The sequence below is a fragment of the Lampetra fluviatilis genome, chromosome 27 (genome assembly GCF_964198595.1).
Source record: "Lampetra fluviatilis chromosome 27, kcLamFluv1.1, whole genome shotgun sequence".
NCBI lineage: Eukaryota > Metazoa > Chordata > Hyperoartia > Petromyzontiformes > Petromyzontidae > Lampetra > Lampetra fluviatilis.
The window spans coordinates 6340035-6363426 of record NC_136301.1 but is presented as its reverse complement, the minus strand read 5'-3'; the positions used below and the strand labels follow the sequence as shown (position 1 = coordinate 6363426).

General features: G+C 50.6%; 1 protein-coding gene across 1 annotated transcript in view; it reads right to left on the bottom strand.

The window, feature by feature from the left end:
* Positions 1-5239: 5239 nt before the first annotated feature.
* LOC144942335 (SH3 and multiple ankyrin repeat domains protein 2-like) overlaps positions 5240-23392 on the bottom strand; it is a 362265-nt gene continuing 344112 nt past the window's right edge. Inside the window, exons 21-28 of the mRNA XM_078869142.1 lie at positions 22122-22145; positions 21576-21674; positions 20771-20897; positions 16913-18133; positions 14763-14935; positions 11750-13389; positions 9124-9273; positions 5240-8160 (exon numbers count right to left, since the gene is read on the bottom strand). Of these exons, the coding sequence (XP_078725268.1) occupies positions 7380-8160; positions 9124-9273; positions 11750-13389; positions 14763-14935; positions 16913-18133; positions 20771-20897; positions 21576-21674; positions 22122-22145 (4215 nt within the window). The 3' untranslated portion in view covers positions 5240-7379. The remainder of the gene's footprint in view (positions 8161-9123; positions 9274-11749; positions 13390-14762; positions 14936-16912; positions 18134-20770; positions 20898-21575; positions 21675-22121; positions 22146-23392) is intronic.

Below are 23392 nucleotides of genomic sequence, written 5' to 3'. Positions count from 1 at the left end.
AAATCCACGCGCCCACAGCGAGAGGAGAACACGCCGACTCCAACTATACAACAGGCGACGTCAGACTTCGGGATTCGTGATAGTTTGTGCAGCTTTGCTTTTCCTCCATTTGAAGTAAGCCCAGACGACGAAACGATCCGCAGCTTTTGGGTTGCATCGCCACAAATCGCGCTCGAGTTTTACTTGCGTCTATTATTTTCCACTTGTGGAGGGGATGAAAACACAGCACTCGGCAATTCCTTGTTTTTCTTGTTTTTATTGGAAGACCATATATACTTATGCAGGTTCAAAACAAAGATCAGATCCGGCGAGCTGTGAGGTCCACCGGCCGAGGAATAACATGCAATGCATTTTGTTTTCTTCCAGTGTGAAATCAAACTAAATAAATGGAGAAAATAATGAAGTAAGTGTTTTACAACTTTTTTTTTTATTTTGGTAGAAAAATTCTATTTGGCTTCCAAGGCCTAGTCTGAAAAAACATGAAAAGAGACTTTGAACAGGTCAAACGTCTCCGACAAGAAAAATATTAAACCTCGGTATATATTATGATGAGTTTTCCCCGTGATTTGTACACGTTTATACATGTAAATGTTTGTAAATTAGCTCTTAAATTAGATTCAATGATATGTACAGGGTATTTATTTTTTGTTTTAAAAATGATTTCAGAATACAAAAACGGTTCGAATATACTGTATATGACAACAAATGTATTAGGTAATGCGATGCTTCAACATCTATAACTAATGTTTTCTCACTTCCTAGATTCATCATTTCGTAATATGACGTATACATTCACAATATTTTCACAATATAGTTTTTTTTTATCAAGTAATAATGTGTCGTTTTAAATATAAAGTTGATAAATTTTGGCACTCTTTATACATGTAGATGTGTAATTTTGTCGTCATGTGTTAAATTCCCTACGTGAACTGAATTTTTTTTTATTGTTTTATTTTTATCTAAAGAGCATGCGTAACCAGTTCATAGTATACTTGTTCCTGATTGTCACTGAATCGTAACATGCAAAAAATCCTACCAACGTATGTGAGATATTAAAGTCTAACGGAGACGGATAAATGCAACATTTAGGGTAATGTAACGTCTTGCCCTTTAACTGCATCGTGAATGTGACTTCAAGCTTGGCACATTAAAACAGCTTTTAATTGGCACCATATGTTCAATTATCCCTTTCGAATCGTTATAACCAGCGCGGGTTTTGGCATACAAGACAATAAATATGGCGTCACCACCTAAATAGGACCTTGTGCAGAGTTCGGTTTGGCGTGTTGATTTTTAAAATAAGGAAATAATACTTCCAGACCAGCTTTAAACCCACGTTCTAATCATTGCTCGACCGCCACAGAATCTGTCCCCGTAACTTTACGGTCAATTACTGCCTATTCAAAGCAGAACCAATTGCTTAAGGTGTTCGCAAGCGTCTGTGAAATGAAATAGGCATGATGATGCTTTTTTGCCAATAAATCCCTCCTGCGGATGAGGCCTGGTGAAACACATGAGGCCATATAATGTTATTTTGTATTAAGTGAATTACATAACACGAGATTCAAGTTTCTGTTTTCAAGTGATGATGCAGATATTTGATGGCTTTATGGAACTATGCCGTGGGAGCTCTGCACGGGCTCACCGTTCCAAGTACGTCCCCCAACTCCCGAGTACAAAGCAAAAAATTATGCTGACATTCGCGAAAAATACAGAAGCCTGCCTCTGCAAGAGCAGTCTGTCTGGACAAAGCCCGGTGCTATTCTGTGCACGTTTGGCTAGACGTACGCGTTTGGCTCTCTCAATGTCCAACGAAGCTTCGTCTACAATGTATCAAAGTCAAGAGGTCATCACAGACAATTACACTGATGTCACCCAAACCTCGCCAACCTCTTCCTTCTTACGGATCCCACAACTGTTGTGCAGTCAATACCAGACCTCAAATGTCTTCTGTTAAAAGTATCCCACCGGCTCTGGCTTTAGGGTTTCCTCTTGGTAATCTCTCCTTCTCCGCTCTACACACGTGCCCCAACGCATGGCACAAAATTATCTTCCTGATTGTGCCTACAATGGCACTTTCTATTCTAACTTCAGAGTTGTCATTCCTACCGTGAATTTGCTTGCTTGCTTCCGCTTTGAACTGCAAGTAAAGGCCAGAAGCTTTATCTAGTTGTCTAGAAAAAAAAGCCCAAAGTTCATATCTTGCTGAAATAGCCGAAACAAATTTGCCTTGCCAGTTTGTCCCCATCGTTGATAACGGAGACATTGGCAACGTTTTTTTGTCAAAATGTAGAAAAAAATATACCTTTCGCCGACATTTGAATTATGCCCCAGGTCTCTGAATGACATAGAAGCAAATCAATTATACCTGTGATGATATGACATTATACCTGCCTCAAATACCTGTGCCTCAACTCCAAAATTCACCTCTCCATTATTCCAAAGTGGTAGTTTATTCAGGCCCTTACTGCCTTCCTTCGCGTGGTCATTAATAATTGGCACCTGTAATAGGGACGCAGAAGTTCCACTTGGAACCGCTGCCAGCAATTTTGTGTGTGTTTTTTTGTCAGAGCTCACCTCCAATACCGAAAGGAATGTCCCCCCAGCCAGTCCGAGTTAACCAACCTGCACACTACTACCTGCATTGCAAACTGAAATTCCCCCATACTCTGGGTAAACGTAACGTTACCAAAGGCAGACCCGGGCCTCCGATGGCCAGCGGCATCCACAAACGCCGCAAAACTTTCTGCCGCTCAGTGTCCCATCAAGTCACAAACCACCACACCATGGACACGACTCGGTTATAGGAAAGACCACAGCATTGATAATGTTGCTACAAAACGTATTTCGGAGGCTTGAGTCAAGAGATGGACATGTCGGCACAATTTCAGCAGAATCAGTCCAGAGCAATTGATTTAAAAAAAAGTACGTTTCACAACAAAATGCCTCGACCTTTCACAGATACACTCAAAGCAGTTAAAAGGTTCAAACGACTAAATTCTAAGTGGCCGGTATGCCTTTGATTAGAAGGAAATCATGTAACGCAGAGAGCTCCGTTAAGCTACTCTGAGAAATAATTACGCAAAACGCATAATTTCCAATGCAAAAGAAAAAAAATACATTAAATCCCATAGCTTTAAAACGTTATCGCACAACCACTGCATTATACTCACCCCAAGAAAGAAACGTGAATCAACACAACGGTCCCGGACGCTATAACGGCGAATTTAAAAAATCGCTTTTAAAGATGCTAATAAAGCAATAATACTGCAACTTGGTAATGCTGTGAAGACGCAGAATTAAGAAAGCGGTGTAAATATTTCGTCGTTTTTTTTTTTTAAACACGGTAAAGGGAACGGGGGGAAAAGGGTACATTTCCACTAAGTGTTAAAATTTAGATTGGTTCCGACAGCATTCAATGGAGGTATATGTCATCATGGTAGTATTCTAATATTCCACTTAATTAGTAATAAATACATTTTTCTCTCTCTCTCTCTCATCAACACAATGCAATACAAGGTACAGTACAGTGGCTAATTGCAGTGTAAATACAGTAAATAAGCTTTACAAATCCTATAGCTACTATGGAGGCTTTGTTTTGAGGACCTAACGTGGCTAAAACTATTATACATACATTGCAGTTATGTGGACGGAAGCATTATAAAAGCGGAAGCCGGTCCAGACGTTGGGAGTCTCTTTGTCTCCCCCTGTACGGTGAGACAATGCCGGGACAAAGACAAAGAATCCCCGTACAGTCTTAACAGACTTTTGGGGCAAGTGTGGTTAGCGAGCACCTATGAAGGCCGGAACGGCACACGAAGGGGAGTGGTATGGCCAACACCACGCCCGACCGCCTTTGTCTCCCCAGTGGCGATGTATACACACCGCACCAGGTACTCATTTGAGGCTGAGTCGACCTAGGGAGGGCCCAGAACTGGTTCAGATAATCCGTCACTGGTGTTGGTGGGCGTGAGCGGGAATCGAACTCGGGTCGCCGGGTTCATAGCGCGTTGCGCTGACCGCACTACACTACCGCCCCCCACGGTGAGACAATGCTGGGACACGCGCACACACACACACGTCACACATCAACATTCTCGCTTACTGTTCAACCAAGTGTGTGTGATTTTTTTTCCCCAGTATTCCCTCTTTTGTTGTTAACGTTCCATTAAGATTAATTATTATTTTTCAGATTGCCATTAAAATATCCACTGACGATGCTTTACAAGAGAATATATATACCCATGTTGGCTGAACAGCTAAGCAGCCTTCAATAACGTCAGGCGTTTCCCATCAGCAAGGCAGGGGAAATGAGTTGAAAGGGAGCTAGAGACTCTCGCGAGCCTAGCATTCTCAAGTCTTGGCTGCAAGGTTGATATCTTATGTCCCCGCGCATGAAAGACCCGGGGCAACGGGTTTCTGGCCACCGTGACCTCTGGAGTCGCGAGGTCAAAGACGGCTGGCCCGTGGCCAGTGTAATGGCTTCCACATCGGGCCCCCGGGGTGCCCGAGTTGAAGTTTCCACGCTCGCCTCACCAAACCTTTGACAGACGTGCGTAAAAGCTAACCGGGCAGCCGGTTCTCACATTTTTTTTTTCCCGGTTGATAAAAGAGTTGTCGGACGTTAGAGCATGTGTTCTTTCTTATTATTGTTGTTGTTGTCTTCGTCGTCGTCGGATGTGACAAAAATGTGCAAGCTGGAAACACTTCGATCAACCGTAACTTTTGTGGGCCTTGATAACGATTAAGCAAATAGGCCACAAATAACACTCACATGGCATTTGTGGGTTTCATCAATATGCACAGCCCTTTTAGGTTAAATAGTTACCATTTAACTAGATACATTAAAACTAAATATATTTAAATCAAATATAAAAATATCTGTTACTTTGATTAACCTTTACATCATTTTCAGACCAATTTGTGTCTGTCAAGTATAGTCATATATATATATGCGTGTGTATATTTAATGTGAACATTCCAATATTTTTACCTTTCCATCCATAATAAAACCAAATGTGCAGTGGTGTAGGGGCTAGTAAATGAAGCATTTGGCATACATATTTTAAATAACGTAACCACCCTAAAGTAAAACAAACCTCTAGAAGCACTCTTGTTCAGTTCCCTCCTGATTCGTTGTGAGATTAGCATCCTCCCTCCTTCCCCGTCACCCCATCAGCATCCACGCCCCCCCCTCTCCTGCCGCCCCCCCAATCTCAAAAAATAAACGTGTGCCGAATGTTCGTACGAAGAGGCACCCACTGTTTTTGGGGTGATATACTGTTTTAACAGTGCCAAGACCCCCCCCACCCACGGCCACCCACTCCCTCAATAATTGTCTCAGGCGACACGGATTCCAAATTGTCATTTCTCTTAACGCCTCAAAAGTCAAATGGGGATCGCTAGAGCGTGCCCGTGTTTTGTTTTGACACAACGTTTTTGGACATGCGGCAGGCCCACCCCCCATACCCCCTTTAGGGGTCGTTCCAGTTAAGGGTGGGGGGGGGGGGTCGGGAAAAACGTTACGCCGACAAAATCCCCCCCTCGTTGTTTTTCTGTCGGTAAAATTTTAAAAGCATTGAGCAACGTGACACACTTGACATTAACGTGAAAACATTGTTTTTTTTCCCCCCTCCTAAACTTGCGACACAAAAAAGGTTTAAGAAAAATAACCTTTTCTTTTGGACTGTCAGCTGTTTCTTTTATATTTTTGAAGTCATAGATTAAAAACATTAGAGGGCACTGTGGTATTATAGAAGGCATATATAGCACAAGATAAGCACCTATGTTACTATGTACCATCAAAATATCTCCCCGTCTCTTTTATGTGTGTGTGTGGCTATCGAACGAGCTACCTTGGACAGCGACACTGCACATCCTTCAGAATCTTTGAGATAGCTTCTCGCCGGTGTGGAAAGGAGCCACGCGTCTAAAATCCTTTCACGCCGCTCGTACGCGCGCAGCGACGTTGGAATGCGAATGCGGCTCTTGTCCCGTCGGGACACTTTTTTTACATTTTGTGTGTGTTGTTTGTTTGTTTGTTTTCTCTCATTGTTCGCCGTGTCAGAATAAAACTCTCGATTATTGGGAGGGGTCATAGAAACGAACGAGGCCAAACAAATAGGTAAGAAAATATTTTTTTGATCTGATTGCAGTTACAAAAAATGTTCATGCTGCTGAGTTTGTTTTTATATGTATGTATATATTTTAATTCTAGATTTGAAGTTTTCGTGACTGCAAGGGTCACCGCAAAATGACTGTATCAAGTAATTTTGCTGTGACGGTGCCACCTGAAGACGGAAGCTTGTGTTGCCTCCGAAACGTCGTGATTTCATTAATTTTAATTTTCTTTTTTTACCTACGTGACTTTACCGAAAAAACCAAAGAGTATATATTTTAACTTTGCACCGTGGTTGCAGCATTTTTTTTTTACGTGTGGCTCAGGTCAAAAGTCGGATTTCTGCAACGTAAGCTCGGTTTTGTATTTTGTTAGGTATGACATACCCACAAATTGATTTCCTCATTAATGGCAATGCCTCCTGTCTTAAGAATGGAATGGAAACACCAAACCACAGTACCCTCTGGTACAATCTAAGAAATCGAGTTATTTTCCTGCAACTTTTTGTTGTTGTTGTTATTATCAGCAGTTCCACATCTTTGGCGCTTGTCCAAATGTTACCGGTGTATGTCTTGGAAAAAAAAAAATGTTAAACCCTATCCCTGCCAATATGCCAGTTTGCTTTCAAAAAAATGTGGGGGGTATCTTTTGTTGTTGTTGTTGTTTCGGATCCACGTAAACTGTAAACTGCAATCGTTAAAAAAGTAAACAAATACAGACTCGAAAATTTGTTTGCTTCCAAGAACCAAAGTGATTCTAGACCAGAGCCATTTTGCTCAGGGTCCACAGCCTCCTGAAGCAACAATGCTCGCGGTCTGCATTAAAAAAAAGTAACCAAAGAACTGGTTGATTAAAGTGACGTAATGCCATCTTCATCCCCTAAAACTTCTTTACAAGTGGATTGCAGGAAAACAAACGAAACAAATCTCTCTTGCAAAGTCAAAGAACACTTTTTTTTACCATCCCCAAACCTGCATCAAAGGCAAGCGACTTAATCAACCACTTCACCAATCGAGTATCTAAAACAAAAAAAACAGATGTCAATTTCTTAAAATAATTGCACGAGGAAATGCAGTAGTACTGTCATTCCAAAGAAGTAATAATTTAATGGATAAAGTTAAATATATTACTAGGTTTTCCATAAGTGTTGTACCGTTTGTGATTTTTTTTAATTCTTTCTTTCTTAAAACTCATCAACAATTCGGCGTTTGACCATATTTCACGGTGGGCGTGTTTGGGGACCATCTCTGGGGGCGTGGCACTATCTCTCCAGGAGCTGCCTAAGCGCCCGTTCGATGTTCATGCGATGGCCGACCCGCGTGACCCCCAGCTCCAGAAGGTCGTCCTTCTGCAGCGACGGAAGGTGCGTGCCGTCGATCTCGTTCTCCAGGAAGCTGTCCCGGTGCTCCCCCAACCTGAGGCTGTCTAGCCAGTCCGCCACGTCGAACTTGCTCCACAGCTCGATGGGCTTGCGCGAGAACGGTTGGATGCCCAGCGACAGTTGCTGCTGCGGCTGCATTTGCTGCAGCAGGGAGGGCGACGACGACGACAAGGAGGAGGAGGGCTGCTGCAGCTGTTGCAGCAGAGACGGAGCCGACAGCGGCTGCTGCATCTGCTGCAGGAGCTGGGGCGGCGGCGGCGATGGGCCGGGAGTGCGCGCCGCCGCCGCCGCCGCCGCCGTCGCCCGGCCCAGCAGCGGGGGCGACGCGTGCTGCGGCGAGATCGAGAACTTGACCTCCCGCGTCGGGGTCGGCGCGCGCGGCTTCAGCGGGGGCGGCAGCGGCGGCGGCGGGGGCAACCCGGGCGGCTGAGAGAGCGCCAGCATGAGGGGCGACGGCACGGCGGGCATGGGGGGAAGCGTGGGAGCGGGTGGGGGGGCCATGGCCCCGCTGCCGGTGGTGGCGGCCGCTTGGGGTCCCCCCACGAAGCTTTCCGATTGGTCGCCGCCGGACGGGCTGGGCGTTGCCCTCCCGACCTGCACGGCTGGCTGCGATCGGAGGTTAAAGGTGATGCTTGGGGCCCTGTCTGCGCTGTTGATGGGCCTGCATTTTAGACGAATGAACAGGCAAAGCGAGGGATTAGATAGAGAAGCCGAGGAACTGAAGCGACGGCGACAATGACGACACAGGTGTGACGAGTTCAGGAGCTTTCCTTCATCCTAACTTCATCGTCATGAGGTGATTTGTTTGCTGCATATACAGTGCTTTGTTAATTAATACATTCTATCATTCCCTATGTAATACTGCTCTACAATGTATATATACACATATTAAAGTTTTTGTAATTATGTCTTTGGATAATGTACAATGTCAATTCTTTTCCCGTCTTATTACCGACAGAAGGGATAAAACTCAATACATGTTCTCGCTCAAATGAGCATTGAGACGGTGCTCATCTCCTTGTGTGGAGCACCGAGCCAGCGGGAGGGCGCGTGGCACAGGTTGGCGCCAGCTGTCGTAGATGAAGGCTTTTTGGGGTTAGATCGCGTGAATATAAATGTGTCGTTAAACCCGCCACCACTCGACACAGCCAATGAGTAAGGTTTGTCACGTAAACAAAATGTGCTAATTAGTTACTGCTTCAGCACACCGGTGTGTTGGAAAGTAAACCCACAACATTAACGATTTGAGTACCGTGACGTTCCGCTGGTGATCACAACAACCAGCTTCATCAGGCGATTGATTAGCCAGAATTGTGAAGAAGTCCTCCTGTTTCGGTCGTAAATAGAGTAAAGGTAAAAGTGATGTCATCACTGTGACCCTATCAGGTGGATCACCTTGATTTGAGAAAATGCAGCACCTATTATCCATTGTAATGTATATATCATATTTACCCCACAATCAGAATCTTTATTTAAACTGGAAGGAATCCGATGAGCTATGAAGCTCTTTTTCACAGACACCCAGTGCCAGATATATATTTAAAAAACGTCACTAGTGAATATCTTTTCACGTTACGATGAATGTGTCTGGGCCCAACTGTTCTGAAGCGTTTTATAGTTTTACCTGACCACCGGCTCGGCTGCGGCTCTTCGCCTCTCCCGGCTCATCTCCTGCAGTCGTGAGCTCAGCTCGCTGATCACACTCGTCTTGGCATCGAGCGGCGCGGCCTTGCGACCGTCGACCCGTTCCAGCGACGTCTCCGCCTCCCACAGCCTGGTTTCGCCACCGTGCGCAGGTCGCGTTTATAAGAGACGCACAGAAGACAACGATTCCCCCGGGATAGACACTCTTAGGTTTTTTCGGTAAAGTCACGTAGGTGAAAATAAATAATAAAAATATATGAAATAATAATGGAAATCTAAATAATAAATCACGACGTTTCGGAGGCAACACAAGTCTCCGTCATCAGGTGGGACCGTCACAGCTAGATTTACTGTATCAAGTGAGGCAGGGATTCCAAGAGACAAGCTCTTAAATACAAGTTAAGGGGGGAGGGGGGGGGGGAGGGGCTTATCTGAATGTAGTAGCCAGTGAATGGAACGTGTTATTATTTGTATTATTATTTATTTTCACCTACGTGACTTTACCGAAAGAACCTAAGAGTATGAAGCCTTGCAGTCACGAAAGATTCAAATATAGAATTAATTCCCCCGGATAGCCTCAACACACTGTTTTTTGGGGGCGAGTAAGCTGTCACAGCGAACACCTGCACGAAGGGCGGCACGGCAAGAGAGATGAGGCGGTGTGGCCGGCCCAACCACGCCCGGCCGCCTTTGTTCTCCCGTAGTGCTACATTCATCGTTTCCAAGTTTTTTAAGTTCGCTTTGTTTGAGAACTCGAGAGACGAGGAAGAGTCTCATTTGCAAGGGTGACCCGGCTCCCCAAAATGACAACAACAACAAACAAAGCAAATAAAGCAAATGGCAGCAACGGAAGCGAACAGACGTGACGGCGAAAGCAAACCGCGTCGCACGAGAGCGCGAAGATGTGGCGCAGACGTTAACCTAAGCAGACAAAGGGGAATACTTGTCGAACGCAACCGCGCAAGAGTGAAGTAGGCTGATAATTGTTTTTTTACCCTTCTATCTGGCAACAAAACTGACACATTTTTTTACAAGGAGTCATGTTTGCATAGACCACAATACCTGCAGTCATAATGCAAACAAAAAACATAACTCTGATAATGTATGCACTGTCCTTGAAGTTGATTGGTCCACACCCGAGACAGCTTTCCTTAGAGCCTAGTCTCACATGGGTTGGACCAGATGACGCACAACTCAAAGACAATGCACCATCAGAGTATGAGAGCTCGGGGTAAGCATTTACACCATTGGAACCTCATTTGCCAGTAAAAAATATGATAATTGGTTTTTTACCCTTCTATCTGGCAACAAAACTGACACCTTTTTTACAAGGAGTCATGTTTGCATAGACCACAATACCTGCAGTCATAATGCCACAATACCTGCAGTCATAATGCAAACAAAAAAACATATGTTTTTTTGTTTGCATTATGACTGCAGGTATTGTGGTCTATGCAAACATGACTCCTTGTAAAAAAGGTGTCAGTTTTGTTGCCAGATAGAAGGGTAAAAAAACAATGATCATATTTTTTACTGGCAAATTTGGTTCCAATGGAGTGAAGTAGGTTATCGCGTCGAACCGCGACGCAGACGCTCGAGGCGCTGAAGCGACGGCGACAATAATGAGCACAGGTGCGATGGGTTCAGCACCTTGCCAATCGCCGTAACTTCGTCGTCGCGAGATCCAAATGATTGGTCGCTTTGTGAATTCATGCACTCATATCACGTAATACTTTCTCGACAACTTACATATGCAGCAAAACCCCTCTTAACGGCCACCCCTGCTAACGACAATTCGTTAAATGGCTGGCCTCTGTACAGCCCAATGTGTAGTGTATAGTGTAGTGTATAGTAGGGTAGTGTATAGTAGGGTAGTGTATAGTAGTGTAGTGTATAGTGTAGTGTATAGTAGTGTAGAGTGTAGTGTATAGTAGGGTAGTGTATAGTAGTGTAGTGTACAGTAGTGTAGTGTACAGTAGTGTATAGTAGTGTAGTGTATAGTAGTGTAGTATACACTGTAGCATATAGTAGTGTCGTGTATAGTAGTGTAGTGTACAGTAGTGTATAGTAGTTTAGTGTAGTGTAGTGTACAGTAGTGTATAGTAGTGTAGTGTATAGTAGTGTAGTGTATAGTAGTGTAGTGTAGCATATAGTGTAGTGTATTGTGTAGTGTATTGTGTAGTGTATAGTAGTGTATTGTATAGTAGTGTAGTGCCTCCATAGAACCCAATGTGTTCGATTACTGACCATTCCCCTGTTAACAATGGGCTGTTGTAGGTACAGCAAATATGAATTGATGCATTGATTAACCATGTTTATTTTAATATTATATATTTATAATGTTGTTAGAATCTCTATGTATGAATATCCATTGTTTAAATATTCTAACGTACGCTTTTTTGGGACGAAAAAGGGTAACTTTCGATGCTACCGGAACGAATTAAGCCTTTGACATGTGCTTCCTATACTCGCTCATTGACCGAATCGCTTAACCACCGGTTTCGTAGAACCTATTACCGCCGTCAAGAGGGGTTCTACTGTGCACACATTTAAACTTGAGTAATCATGCACGGCACGGGGTGGGGGTGGGGGGCGACTAGCGGCACCTCTGCACCGACGACTTCGGGCGCGGGGCGACGGGTGGCGGTGGCGGCGGCGGCACGGGCGGCGGAGGCGCCATCATCATCATCGTCGCGGCGCCCATCTCCTGCTTGTGCAGCGGCTCGCTGAACGTCACCACGGAACTCCGCAGCGCGGGCGGCCGGAGCTTGGGTTTGGGAGGGACGGGCGGTTTGTCCTGTTGCTGCAGCTGCTGCTGCTGCTGCTGCTGCAGCAGTTGCAGCTGCTGCTGCTGCTGCTGCTGCCCATAGTGATGGGGGACCAGGCACGGCTGGCCATCGGCGAAGGAGGTGTGCGTGTCGGGCGGCTCTCCCGTTTCGGACGACAGCGTGGAGATGCTCGACACGGTGGAGACGGTGCTCGTCGTCTCGGCCGGCTGCTCGCTGCCCCCGCTCCGGGACGACTCGATCTCCTCCAGGCCCGAGTCCAGCGACTCGCTCCCCACGCCTCTGTGCCCCTGCTGATGCAGTTGGTGAAGATGTTGATGCTGCTGCTGCTGCTGCCTCCTCGCGTCCAGGGAACCTTGCTGCTGCTGCTGCTGAGGCATGGAAGTGGCGAAACCATTGGCGAACTCCAGCGGAGGTGGGATGGTCTCGGTGGCGAAGGCAGAGAACTCCCCTTCCTGGGGGACGCCGGGCGACGCGGGCGGGGACGGCACGCACATTTGCAGCGGGCTGCCGCCCGCCCGCAGCTCGCTCGAGCCCATCGGCGACGAGGCACCCCTCTTGCTCCGCCGATCGACGCCTCTCTCCGGGGCCGCTCCCAAGTCGTGGCCGAGCTCCGAGCCCACGCCGCCACCGCCGTCTTCGCTCGTGGTGTGCACCATGAGCAGCCCGGCCGACTTCTGCTGCGACGTGTCCATGATGTTGATGATGACGCTCTTCCGCTCCACCACCGTCTGCGGCGGTGGTGGAGGTTCTTTCCTGAATTTGGGCGCATGCTGCTGCTGCTGCATCAGTGACTGCTGTATGGACTGTTGCATCGAGTGCTGCATCAGCGGCTGCTGCATCACAGCCTGCTGCATCAGCGGCTGTTGCTGCTGCAACGGAGGCAGCTCCCACACCACGCTCCGGGGCGGCGGAAGGGGCGGCAGCTCCTTCCTCGTCCTGCTCTCGAAGGCGGTGGGGTGGTGGTGGTGGTGGTGGAGCGGCTGATGTTGGTGGTGGTGCGGGTGATGAGGTTGGGGGTGGTGAGTCTGCCCGGGCACCACGATGGACACCTGCCTCTGCTCCGGCCGTGCGAACGTCAGCCCTGTGGCCGGCGGGCCAGTGATGACGTTCGCCGCTCCGAAGAGGTACGTGAGCGAGCCCATTGGCTGCTGCTGCTGCTGTTGCTGCTGCATGTGCTGCTGCATCTGCTGCTGCTGCATGTGCTGCTGCATGTGCTGCTGCATGTGCTGCGGGAGCGGCGGCGGAGGCGGCGGCGCCGCCATGCGCGCCTGCATGTTGCTCGCCAGGTGCTCTTCGTCCACCGACTTGGAGTGCTTGAGGATGGGCTTGGGCGGGCGGCGCTGCTGGCGCGAGGGGTCGCCCGACAGCAGCGAGAGGTCTCCCGTGGAGCGGTGGCGCTCCTCGATGCGCCGCTGCCTCTCGTGCACGGCGAACGCGATCGCCGCCGAGAAGGGGTCCTGCCGGGAAAGTGGCGGTGAGCATGCGCGTCGCGATCGGCGCTCGGGACGCCCGCCGCCGCTCGTTGCCGCACGTCGCCGCACGCCGGCTCCACGCCGGTGGCTGCTCGACTGACGGCGCGGCTCGGCGTCGGGAAATGAGCACGGCGGAGACGGCGCCCAGAGCCGATCGATTCTCACCACGTTTCGTCCAGAGGACAACCGCCGGAGGTGGAGGGATGCCATTCCAAGCCGCGCGCAGCGTCGGAATTGAAAAAAAGTCTCAACCACGGGTTTCCCCTCGCTCGACGCAGGTTTTCGGTCCGTGCGATTTCGCGTGTCCGCGGCTGATCTATTGGCTAGGCGAAATTCGCTCCGTGCGGTTTGAATTGACCCACACGCGGCTACGCGGTCGAACGTGGGACAACATCCTGTGTGTACTGTAGGCACTACTCGGCTGGAAGGTCATTAACATAATGATTTAGAATGATCCAATATACGGCGTTCGGTGTGATTTTATGTAATATTGTTTTTAGTGCTGATGGCCTGCGGTGTAGAAAGAGGGCACTTAGCAATAGCATCTGGAAATTTTGGAACATCCTCGTAACCAATCTTGACATTCCAAATTCACCCTCTGTAACCACGTGTGTGTTCAGGTCATGCTGTAGGCTCACCTCTGCCACGACTGCTGTGAACGCTTTCGCGAATCTCCGTTACGTCTGGGGCTATGCGCACGCAGGTCTGTCACGTGATTTTTTTTTGGCACCGTTTTTTATTTGTATTTAAACACCGTAAATTGTTTATCCTGTTCGCGGTACATTCCGGCGTGGGTTTGCAGTACGTTCTGGCGTGGGTCTCGCTTAAGAAGCCGGTTTAACCTCAGGCAGCTGCCTGGTTTCGAACTCAGGATGTGTCAGCGTTGTGAGCTCCCAGCGCTCCGCATCTGTGGGCCACCTGACCCCCGTTCGTGTGTGAGCCCACCTTGAGACCAAACAGGTAAACGAAGACCGGCTGCAGCTACCACTACAAGGAGGGGGGGTGTGGGGGTGGGTTGCTGTGACAGAGGTGATGATGATAATCAATACTTAACCACTAAGAAAAGCCACACTTAGTACGACAACTCTCTGCAGGAGGGTCTTGCTTAATTTGGATGTTCGGCTCAACGCCAATTAGATTGTAGGTTTGTTAATCTACGCGAGGCAATCGCAGAACCTGGAGGAAACCCGTGCGGAACGGGGAAGACAACGTACAACAAGTCCAGACGCAAAAGGCTCAAGCCCTGCTTGCTACTGCGCCACCCATGCCGCTGAAATATCACGCACGTGCACGCTGACCTTCCCCCCCTCGCTCCGCACGTAGCCGACCGGAGCGCGCACGACGAAAGCAACGAGCACCTGGAAGGACGCGGAGGGAGGTGCGGCCTCTCCCAGCGTGGCGGACCCCGACTCGGATTGCAGGCCGCTGAAGGTCACCTCGGGGATTTCCATCTCCTTGGGCTCAGGGCCTGGGGTCTCGCACTCCATGCTGGAGCCCTGGCTGCTTCGGCCACTGCTGCTCGTCGAGGGCTCTGGGAACAGCACGGCACGGGGAGAGACAGGCGTGGGTGAGTGGGTTAGAGAGAGACATCCGTGGTGAGTGGGTTAGAGAGAGACATCCGTGGTGAGTGGGTTAGAGAGAGGTTACTAGTACTGCACGTAGGCAGGTCCGTGCTAAATCTAATTCACCTTTACTTAGCTTCACTTTAGGGAGGTGAGGATGCATTGAAATTCGTAACCTCTTCCCATCAATCTCCAACACCTGTAGCTTTCACAAGGAATTTTCATCTTCCTAATAAATAATATTTTATTTTTTCTACCGCGGCTTACTCTCGCGACTCGTGATGCGCGCTTTGGAAGGAATTAAATCGTCGACGGTGCAAAGTGGCCGGGCGATGAACGTGCGAACGTGCCCGCGGCTCGGTAAATCGGCCGTTCACCAACTTGCTACCCGCGATTTTGGCTATCCGTGAAACGCACCTGGAACTCTACATGGCTGTGTCGAGAGAGAGAGAGGGCAAGAGATAAAGTGATGAGAGATAAAGTGATGGCATTTATTATTTACGTATTTTTTTCGTGGATAATTCATCATCATCCGCGAAATTTGATATTCACGAGCATCTCCGGAATGTACCCCTCGCGAATAACGAGGGACTACTGGAGTCTGTAGTTTTCCAGCGTCCACAACAAGTTGAGAATGAGTTGAAGGCAACCGAGCATTGCTGAATAGGATGCTGCTGCGATATTATGAGCAAACATCTGTCAAATGATGAGAAAACCCACCGTGACAAAAACATCGGTGCGCTCATTACCCACAAGGTGCTCGCGACAAATAAACCACAATACCTTGCGAATCTCTTCAAAGAGCATAAACCATCATCATGCAAACTTCGTTCATCCTCACAGCAGCAACGGCTTTTTGTTGGCCATCGCACTTCTGCGGCCGTCTGGAACGCACCTCCTTCCGATATTAGGAAGCCGCTGGAGATGTGCACTTTTAAGTCTAGAATGAAAACTCATTTCCTTAGAACTGCTTTCTGTGCATTAGTTTGCTGTCCTTCCCCCGCACCTCCGATTAGCACGGTTGGCTACGTATGGTGCGAAAGAAGTTCAACGTACGTACATATATACAGTGCGGGTCTGAAACCCGTGGAGGTCTTGTTAGTTGGCACACTGCACTTCAGAGGGCTCGCTGTCGCCTGATGATGCTGGTTGTAATTACCGGCGAAACATCGTACTCAAATTGTAGATCCTGTGGGTTTACTCTCCAATACACCGGTGAACTGTACTAGTAACGAATTGGCATGTTCTGTTTATGTGACAAACCTTACTATATGGCTGTGTCGGGTGGTGGTGGGTTTAATGACGTATTTATTACGTGATCTAACACAAAAACCTCTATTATGGATAATTTTGGTCGCGAAAGCTTACGTGTTAAACTAATCCAGCGGTTGTCCGTGTTATTAGTTCCCTGCAGCTACATTAACGATACATATGCACCGTCTGCCTCTCAGTGGACATAAACTAAATCTTACGCGTCACGGTCCGAATTTTGTCCAAATTTGGTCGAAATGTGAACAATGCTGACATGTTGTAATGGTTGGCACGCTGGATAAGCTTTTTAACTACCGCGCCTGGTAGGCAGGAGGTCGTGGGTTCAATCCCGACCCTGACGCCTGCTGTGCATTTGGTGTTCGCGTGGATTTTCCTCCGGGTCCTCCGCTTTGTCCCCTCCACATTTAGAATCAACGTCGCGCGTTCAGAGCATTTGGCTGCCTACACATTTCCATGCGATGAGCTACTTCGTTGAGCTATCATTTGCGATGACCACATCGCTTCCTAAAAAGAGCTATGAAGCTCAGCGGGGTCTTGCCTGGTGTCGTGTAAGTAGTCGTAAAAAAAAAAAAAGCCAAGACGTCTGGCCAGCGTGCGTAGAGTAGGCCCAAAAGATGCGCTCTTCCGCGACGGAGGCCGCGCACGCCCCCGTAACCGTGCGCGTCGCCCCTTACCCTTGATGATGATCGTCGGCAGCGGGTTCGGCGAGCCACTCCCAGCCCTGTCGGGGCTGCCCTCGATCTTGGTCTGCTTGGTGAGGTGCGCCTTCTTGCGGGAGCTCGCCGTGGTGGCGGCGCCGGTGCCGCTGCCCGGCACGGCCAGGACGGCGCCAGCCACCCCGGTGCCCACGTTGGCGTAGACGTGCTCCGTCGGAGTCTTGGGACGTTTGTGCCTCAGCTCCATTTGCCGCATTTGCTCGTACTGCATCTGCTGCTGCTGCTGCATCTGCGCTTGCTGCTGCTGCTGTTGCTGCTGCTGCTGTTGCTGCTTCTGCTGGGCCTCGAAGTGCCGCTGCTGCTCGTACTGCATTTGCTGCTGCGCCTCGAACTGCCGCTGCTGCTCAAAGTGCCTCTGCTGCTGCTCGAAGTGCCTCTGCTGCTGCTCGAACTGCCTCTGCTGCTCGAACTGCCTCTGCTGCTGCTCAAACTGCAACTGCTGTTGTTGTTGCTGCTGCTGCTGCTCGTATTTCCGCTGCTGCTGCTGTTGCTCCAATGAGAATTCTTGCGCGGGGACGACCGCCGACTCCTGGCCGCCAAACAGCGGCGTTTTCCTCCTGCGCGGCCTCTCCGGCGCCGGCGGGGCCGCAAAGTAGGCGGACGCCGACGACTCCAAATACCCCACGGACTGTTCGCTCTCCGGCGCGAAGCCGAACTGCGCGAGCTCGAACGCCTGCCGCAGCTGCTGCGACTGCTGCAGCGCCTGCTGCTGCTGCTGTTGCTGCTGCTGCTGCGTCATGAAAATGTCCGGCAGGTCTTCGGCGTCTTGCGCGAAGAGCGGCGGCCGCGCCGGCTTGGGCTGCGCTGGGGCGGAGGGCCCGTACATGAAGGGCGGCTCGGAGGCGGTGGGCGTTAGGAAGGGCGGCAGCGGCTGCAGCGCGTGCAGGGAGGGCAGCGAGCCGTGGAGCGCGCCGTGGAACGGGCTGTGCAGCAGCCCCGGCTCCATCTCCAGCTCCCGGCGCAGGGCCGAGAGCTGCGCCGCCTCGTAGAGCCGCCGCGGGGACTGCACGGGCGGGTACTCGCCCGGCACCGCGGGCGACGGCGGGGAGTAGAAGACGGGCGAGTAGGAGGGGGTGACCATGCCGCCGTCGCCGTACTGCGGCTGCAGGGGCGGCGAGGGGTTGAACTGGGAGGGGAGGTCCACCGCGGAGCTGTAGAAGCGTCCATCGGCCGTCATGCCTACGCGCGGAGCGCGCGCACACAGACGAAGATCCCACCCCCGACGTATAGCCTTAACGGACTGTTGGGGCAAGTGCAGTTAGTGAGCGCGCGCGCGCACGAGCGGAGAAGGCGACAATGTGTGTACGTATGTTGAACCTCTTTCGCACCGTGCGCAGAAAACCGCGCTAATCGGGGGGTGCGGAAAATTAACAGAGTGTCGGCAATGGCTGTGCCAACGAAAGTCCTCGTACTTATAGCTATTTCTGGTTTACATCCAAAGGAAGAAAATGAACAACGTGTAAAAAGACTGACCGGTGCCTGACAACCGCTCGCTCGCAAAAGGAGTCCAATGAGGATCTCCGCGCCCAAGGCACTCGGCGTGTCCCTCATCATTCTCTTCCGCTGGGTGTTTCCGGTGCCAGTGAAGCGGTGGAAATTCTCCCACGAGTTTGGGCAGGGATCCGTGTCACCAAGTAAGTCGACTCACAAAAGGCCTGTAATCCATTGACCCCGAGCGGATTCTATTCTGCCGCTTTGCCACGACGAGAGGCCCCTCTGGAGAGTTTGGTCGCAGTAGTTTTGCTTAAAACTTTCGTGACTGCAGGAATTCTTGTTCTTGGTTCTTTCGGTAAAGTCACGTAGATAGAAAACAAAAAAAGAAGACCGCTTGTGTTGCGATCGAAACGTGGTGGGTTTTTTTTATTGTACAATTTTTATCGTGGTTTTTTTGCTCGTATTATTTCCAATTTTTAAAAATTATTTAAATGTAATTTATTTTATTTTATTCTTTTTGCTTTTTTTGTTTTTTGTTTTATTTTCTATCTACGTGACTTTACCGAAAGAACCATCATCAAAACGAATCCGCAAGAAAAGCTCAAATAAAATTACTTTCTCGGAACCGATCCGCCCACAGGGCCGTGCGGGAGGGCGTGTGGCACAGTTTGGCGCCAGCTATCGTAGAGTTGCGGTCGCGTTGCTACGGTTCTCCACGGTGAGTACAGTGTCTTTAAAAACAACGGCGCTACTACAACACCTCTCCGCGAACGGGCCACCGACCCTGCTGCATCTTGGAGACGTCTTGGAACGGGAAAGGGTAAATATGCGATCCATAGTTTCGGTTGCGTGGCCAAGATCGCACGACTGGGAGGCACGTCTTTAATCTCACAATTTTTGAAGCTGTGCGCATCGGCCTGCTGACGACACTGCAATGTCTTCGTGGAGGAATGTCAAAGTCAGGAGGTGCGACGTTGGGGGGGGGGGGGCGTCTCTAATGACATTCTTGTTCTGGACGTCTACGCTGTTCCACTCCGTTCTCCAGCAGCATGGGTCTGCGTGAGATGCTAGGATGTGTCGATCTCAGGACTCAATGGATCACAGGCCTCAGTCGATACCCTAACCTTTGCAAACTGCGAGCCGAGTGCTCTGCCGTAGCACGGCCCAGCTTCGTTCGATTGTTGTTACATGCGCTTTTAAATCTAGGTTGCAGACTCGTTTCTTTAGAACTGCTTTTTGTGTGTCGGTTTGTCGTCTCTTCCCCCGCACCCCCGATTAGCACGGTTGGCTACGTATGGTGCGAAAGAAGTTGAACGTACGTCCGTACGTACGTTGAACAAGACGCTCGTGCGTCTTTCTCTGGCACTGGGTGCGTTTTTAGAATTTGCGAGATATGTTCACTGCACAGAAGGGGGGTGGTGGGGGGGGGGGTGAGTGGAAATAGGCGGGCACTTAAGAGACCTCCATCCTCTGGCCTGGAATCTCACGGAATGCGCCGAAGATCCCAAACCTACCTACCACCACCGCTGTCTACCTGTTTTGCACAGACGCCGCCTCCCCCCCCCCCCGTGCCCCAAGGGCACTTAAACCAGGCGGAAACAGTCTGGAGAAAGGTTGTGACCTAAATGCCAACTGGGGCAAAAGAACAACATTCAGTGTTACATTGAAGACGGTAGCGGCGTTCAATTTGGAATCTCGCAAGGCCGTCCGTAGCTGCCGTCGGCCGTGGATTACCAGCCGCTGGTTGGACGCGCGAGCACGGCCCGGGCGGCTCGACTTTGGTCAACCGCGGAGCCGCTGGGCGCGTGCGATCGAGTCGTCGCGCGTTCTCTTATTGCCGTTCGCTTACAACGACGCTTTCACGATTGTCTCTACGAGCTCCCTCAAGCGGAGGCCCTTCTCGCCAGCAGCGGCGCGAACGAGGCAGTTGCAGGGCTACGCCTTTGCCTTCCGCGCTGTTGCCCGTGGGTATGTGCGCACGCTCCACGTGGGGAGCGGCGGCAGAGCGGTTAGCGCGCCGCGCCGCTACGTACCCGGCGGCAACGGGTTCCATTGCCGCTCACGAGCAATGACAGTCACAGCGGATATTTTAACCAATCCTGGGCACTCCCGTAGGACGAATCGGCCCCAAAATGAGTACCTGGCGTGGTGTGTAATCATCAGCACTGGGGAGACAAAGGCGTCCGGGCATGGTATTGGCCACCCAACCACCCTCGTGTGCCATGCTGGCCTTCATTGGTGCTACTCGCTAACAGCACTTGACTAGACGCTCTGTTAAAGGCTGACACGGTCGGGGGGGGGGGTGGTGGTGGGGGGAATCTTCGTCTTTGGTCAGAGTCCATGTGACGGAGAGGAGAGCGCGTGCGACGGTGCCACGCTTACCCGTGGGCGAGTGGGCGTATGCCCCGCCGGGCCTCTGCAGCGGCATGAAGGGCCGATCTGGTGGGCCCAGAGGTGGCGATGGGCCCTGCCCAGGACCCATCAGGTCAAAGCCGTACTGCACCTGGCACTGCGACGCCACAGACAGCGGGGAGAAACGCGACACGTGCTTGAACTGGATTTATCGCCGACGCTTTCACAGCCCCCAAGCATGTTGCCTCTAATTTCAGGGGTTGGGTCACGCCCCGCAAGTTTTTAGCACGCACAGTAGAACCCCTCTTAATGACCACCCATGTGAACGACTAATCGTTTAACGATGGTCCTCCATAGAGCCCAATGTGAAGTGTATAGTGTAGTGTATAGTAGTGTATAGTGGATAGTAGTGTAGTGTATAGTGTAGTGTATAGCATTTCCTATACTCGCTTAACGACCAAATCACTTAATGACCGGTTCCGTGGAACTACGGTAATTACCGTCGTTAAGATGGGGTTCTACTCGACTACTCACTGCGGGCATCTTCACCCAGAGCCACCGAACTCAACTCCTGCTGCCGCCTGTGTCTGACTGGCGCTCCCTCGAGAGAGATCGAAGCGGCTGACCTTCCGGATCGTCGTGAGCCCAGTGTGCTAAATACTTTACCACGGCAGCATCGCGATGACAAGTTTGCGCATTTGGCATTCGTGGCCGTTCTTACGGCACAAGGCTCTCACCAAAGCGCTGCACTTCACAGCCATGCGCGCTACAGCAGTTGCCCGCCATTCCGGGCGGTGGGGGCAGTGGGGGCGGTGGGGACGGCGGGGGCACGTACCTCCTGCGGGAAGAGGCGGCTGGGCGGGCGCGCCCGTGCCGTGGCGGGGACGATCGGCGGCTCAGAGTCCGCGACCTCGTGAACTAACACCTGTTCCACCTTTTCTGTCAGAAAGAAGCGCAAATTCCACGTCAGCTGTTAGCTGAAGTCGGGAAGAGAGAAAGCCGAAGCGTCATCGTCGCGACGACGCCGACGACGCCGACGACGCCGACGACGCCGGAGGACCAAAGTACCGACGAGGGCGTTGCCGCGCGAGGCTGGACGGGAGTAGTGGGGTGTCTGCGTTGGTTAAGTCAGCAACGTGACGATCAATTCAGCAGCGACTGTGCCCGAGCAGGGTCGCCGGGGTAGCCCCCTGGCGCCCGCCCCCCCCCCCACCCCTTCCCTGCGTTCTCGATAAATGTTTAAGATGCGAGCCATTTTGTGATGCTGAAGTACCTTGGCATTTTATCCCGTTTTGTGCACTTTGTGCATTAAGCTCCGAGTCTCTGTTGGAACATTGCACAGGGCGGGGGCACGTCAACTGAGAGCAAATGCAGTACTCACCCTGTTTCTTCTTCCTCCCAGCCGCTTTTTTTTCAGAAAACAAGAGACAGAACACACATCTTGTGAACCTTAAACGAACGGTCAGGAAGCAGGAAAAAAGTGATCGGTGTTCATGTGTGATAAAAAAATCACGCGTAAAATATAGGAAGGGGGGGGGGGTGAGGAAATGCACATCTGATACAAAGAAGAATGTGTAAGAGACTTACCTCTGTCCACTGCACATTGGTTTTAGGTCAATCGGGGGGGCGGGGGGCGGGTGAGAGAATTTTACAGGAGGCGGAGGAATGCGAGATGGCGACAAATGGAGAAAACAGAAACAAGAAGGGGGGAAAGAATTTGTGACGATTTCGCAATGCAATAATCAACTCCGTATACATGTATACATGCGGAAACGTATACAATATATACCCCGTGTCTCATGTATGTAAGTAGGTATGCACGCACGTATGGGTGCACGCAAACTCGAGCGGATAGAGACGATGCCGCGTGTAAATGTGGCATCGATGCCGCGGGGCGTGACTATGTTTGTGATATTAAACACGGTTTTGAGCTCACGCATGCTTTGTTGCTTCCGCAACTCAAGTCGAGGAAATGTTGACGTGAAATGCCGTTTAAAAAATAATGCAGTTGTGGCACAGGCATGCGCGGTCTTCCCCCATATGATCAGAACGCTTGCGTGTGTGTACGATGGGAGAGGTTGAGTAGTGGTTAGCGCGCTGCGCTACGAATCCGGCGACCCGAGTTTGATTTCCTCTCATGGCCAACACCAGCGACGATTGTCCTGAACCCGTCCTGGGCCTCGTCTCGGTCAACTCGGCCTCAAATGAGTACCCGGTGCAGTGCGTAGTAAACAGCGCCACTCGGGAGACAAAGGTGGTCTGGCGTGGTGCTAGCCACCCACCCCCTCGTGTACCGTGCCGGCCTTTATTAGGTGCTCGCTTAAAGCATTTGCTCCAATAGTTTGTTTAGGCTATACGGGGGGGGGGGGGGGTGGAACTTTGTCTTTGTGTGCGATGGGACGCGTGGTACAGAGGGGCCTCGTCGGCCCTGTGAACCCGTCCGCCCACGTGTGTGAGTGAGCGCGTGTGAGTGAGCGCATGTGAGTGAGCGTGTGTGAGTGAGCGCGTGTGAGTGAGCGTGTGATGGTGATGCACATTCACGGACCGTGCGGCCACACGCAGCGGCGTGTCTCCGACGAACACGACGGCGACAACGATAACGACCACAGCGCCGTGAACTAAATGGCCTTGCTCCGTCCTGCGGATGCCGCG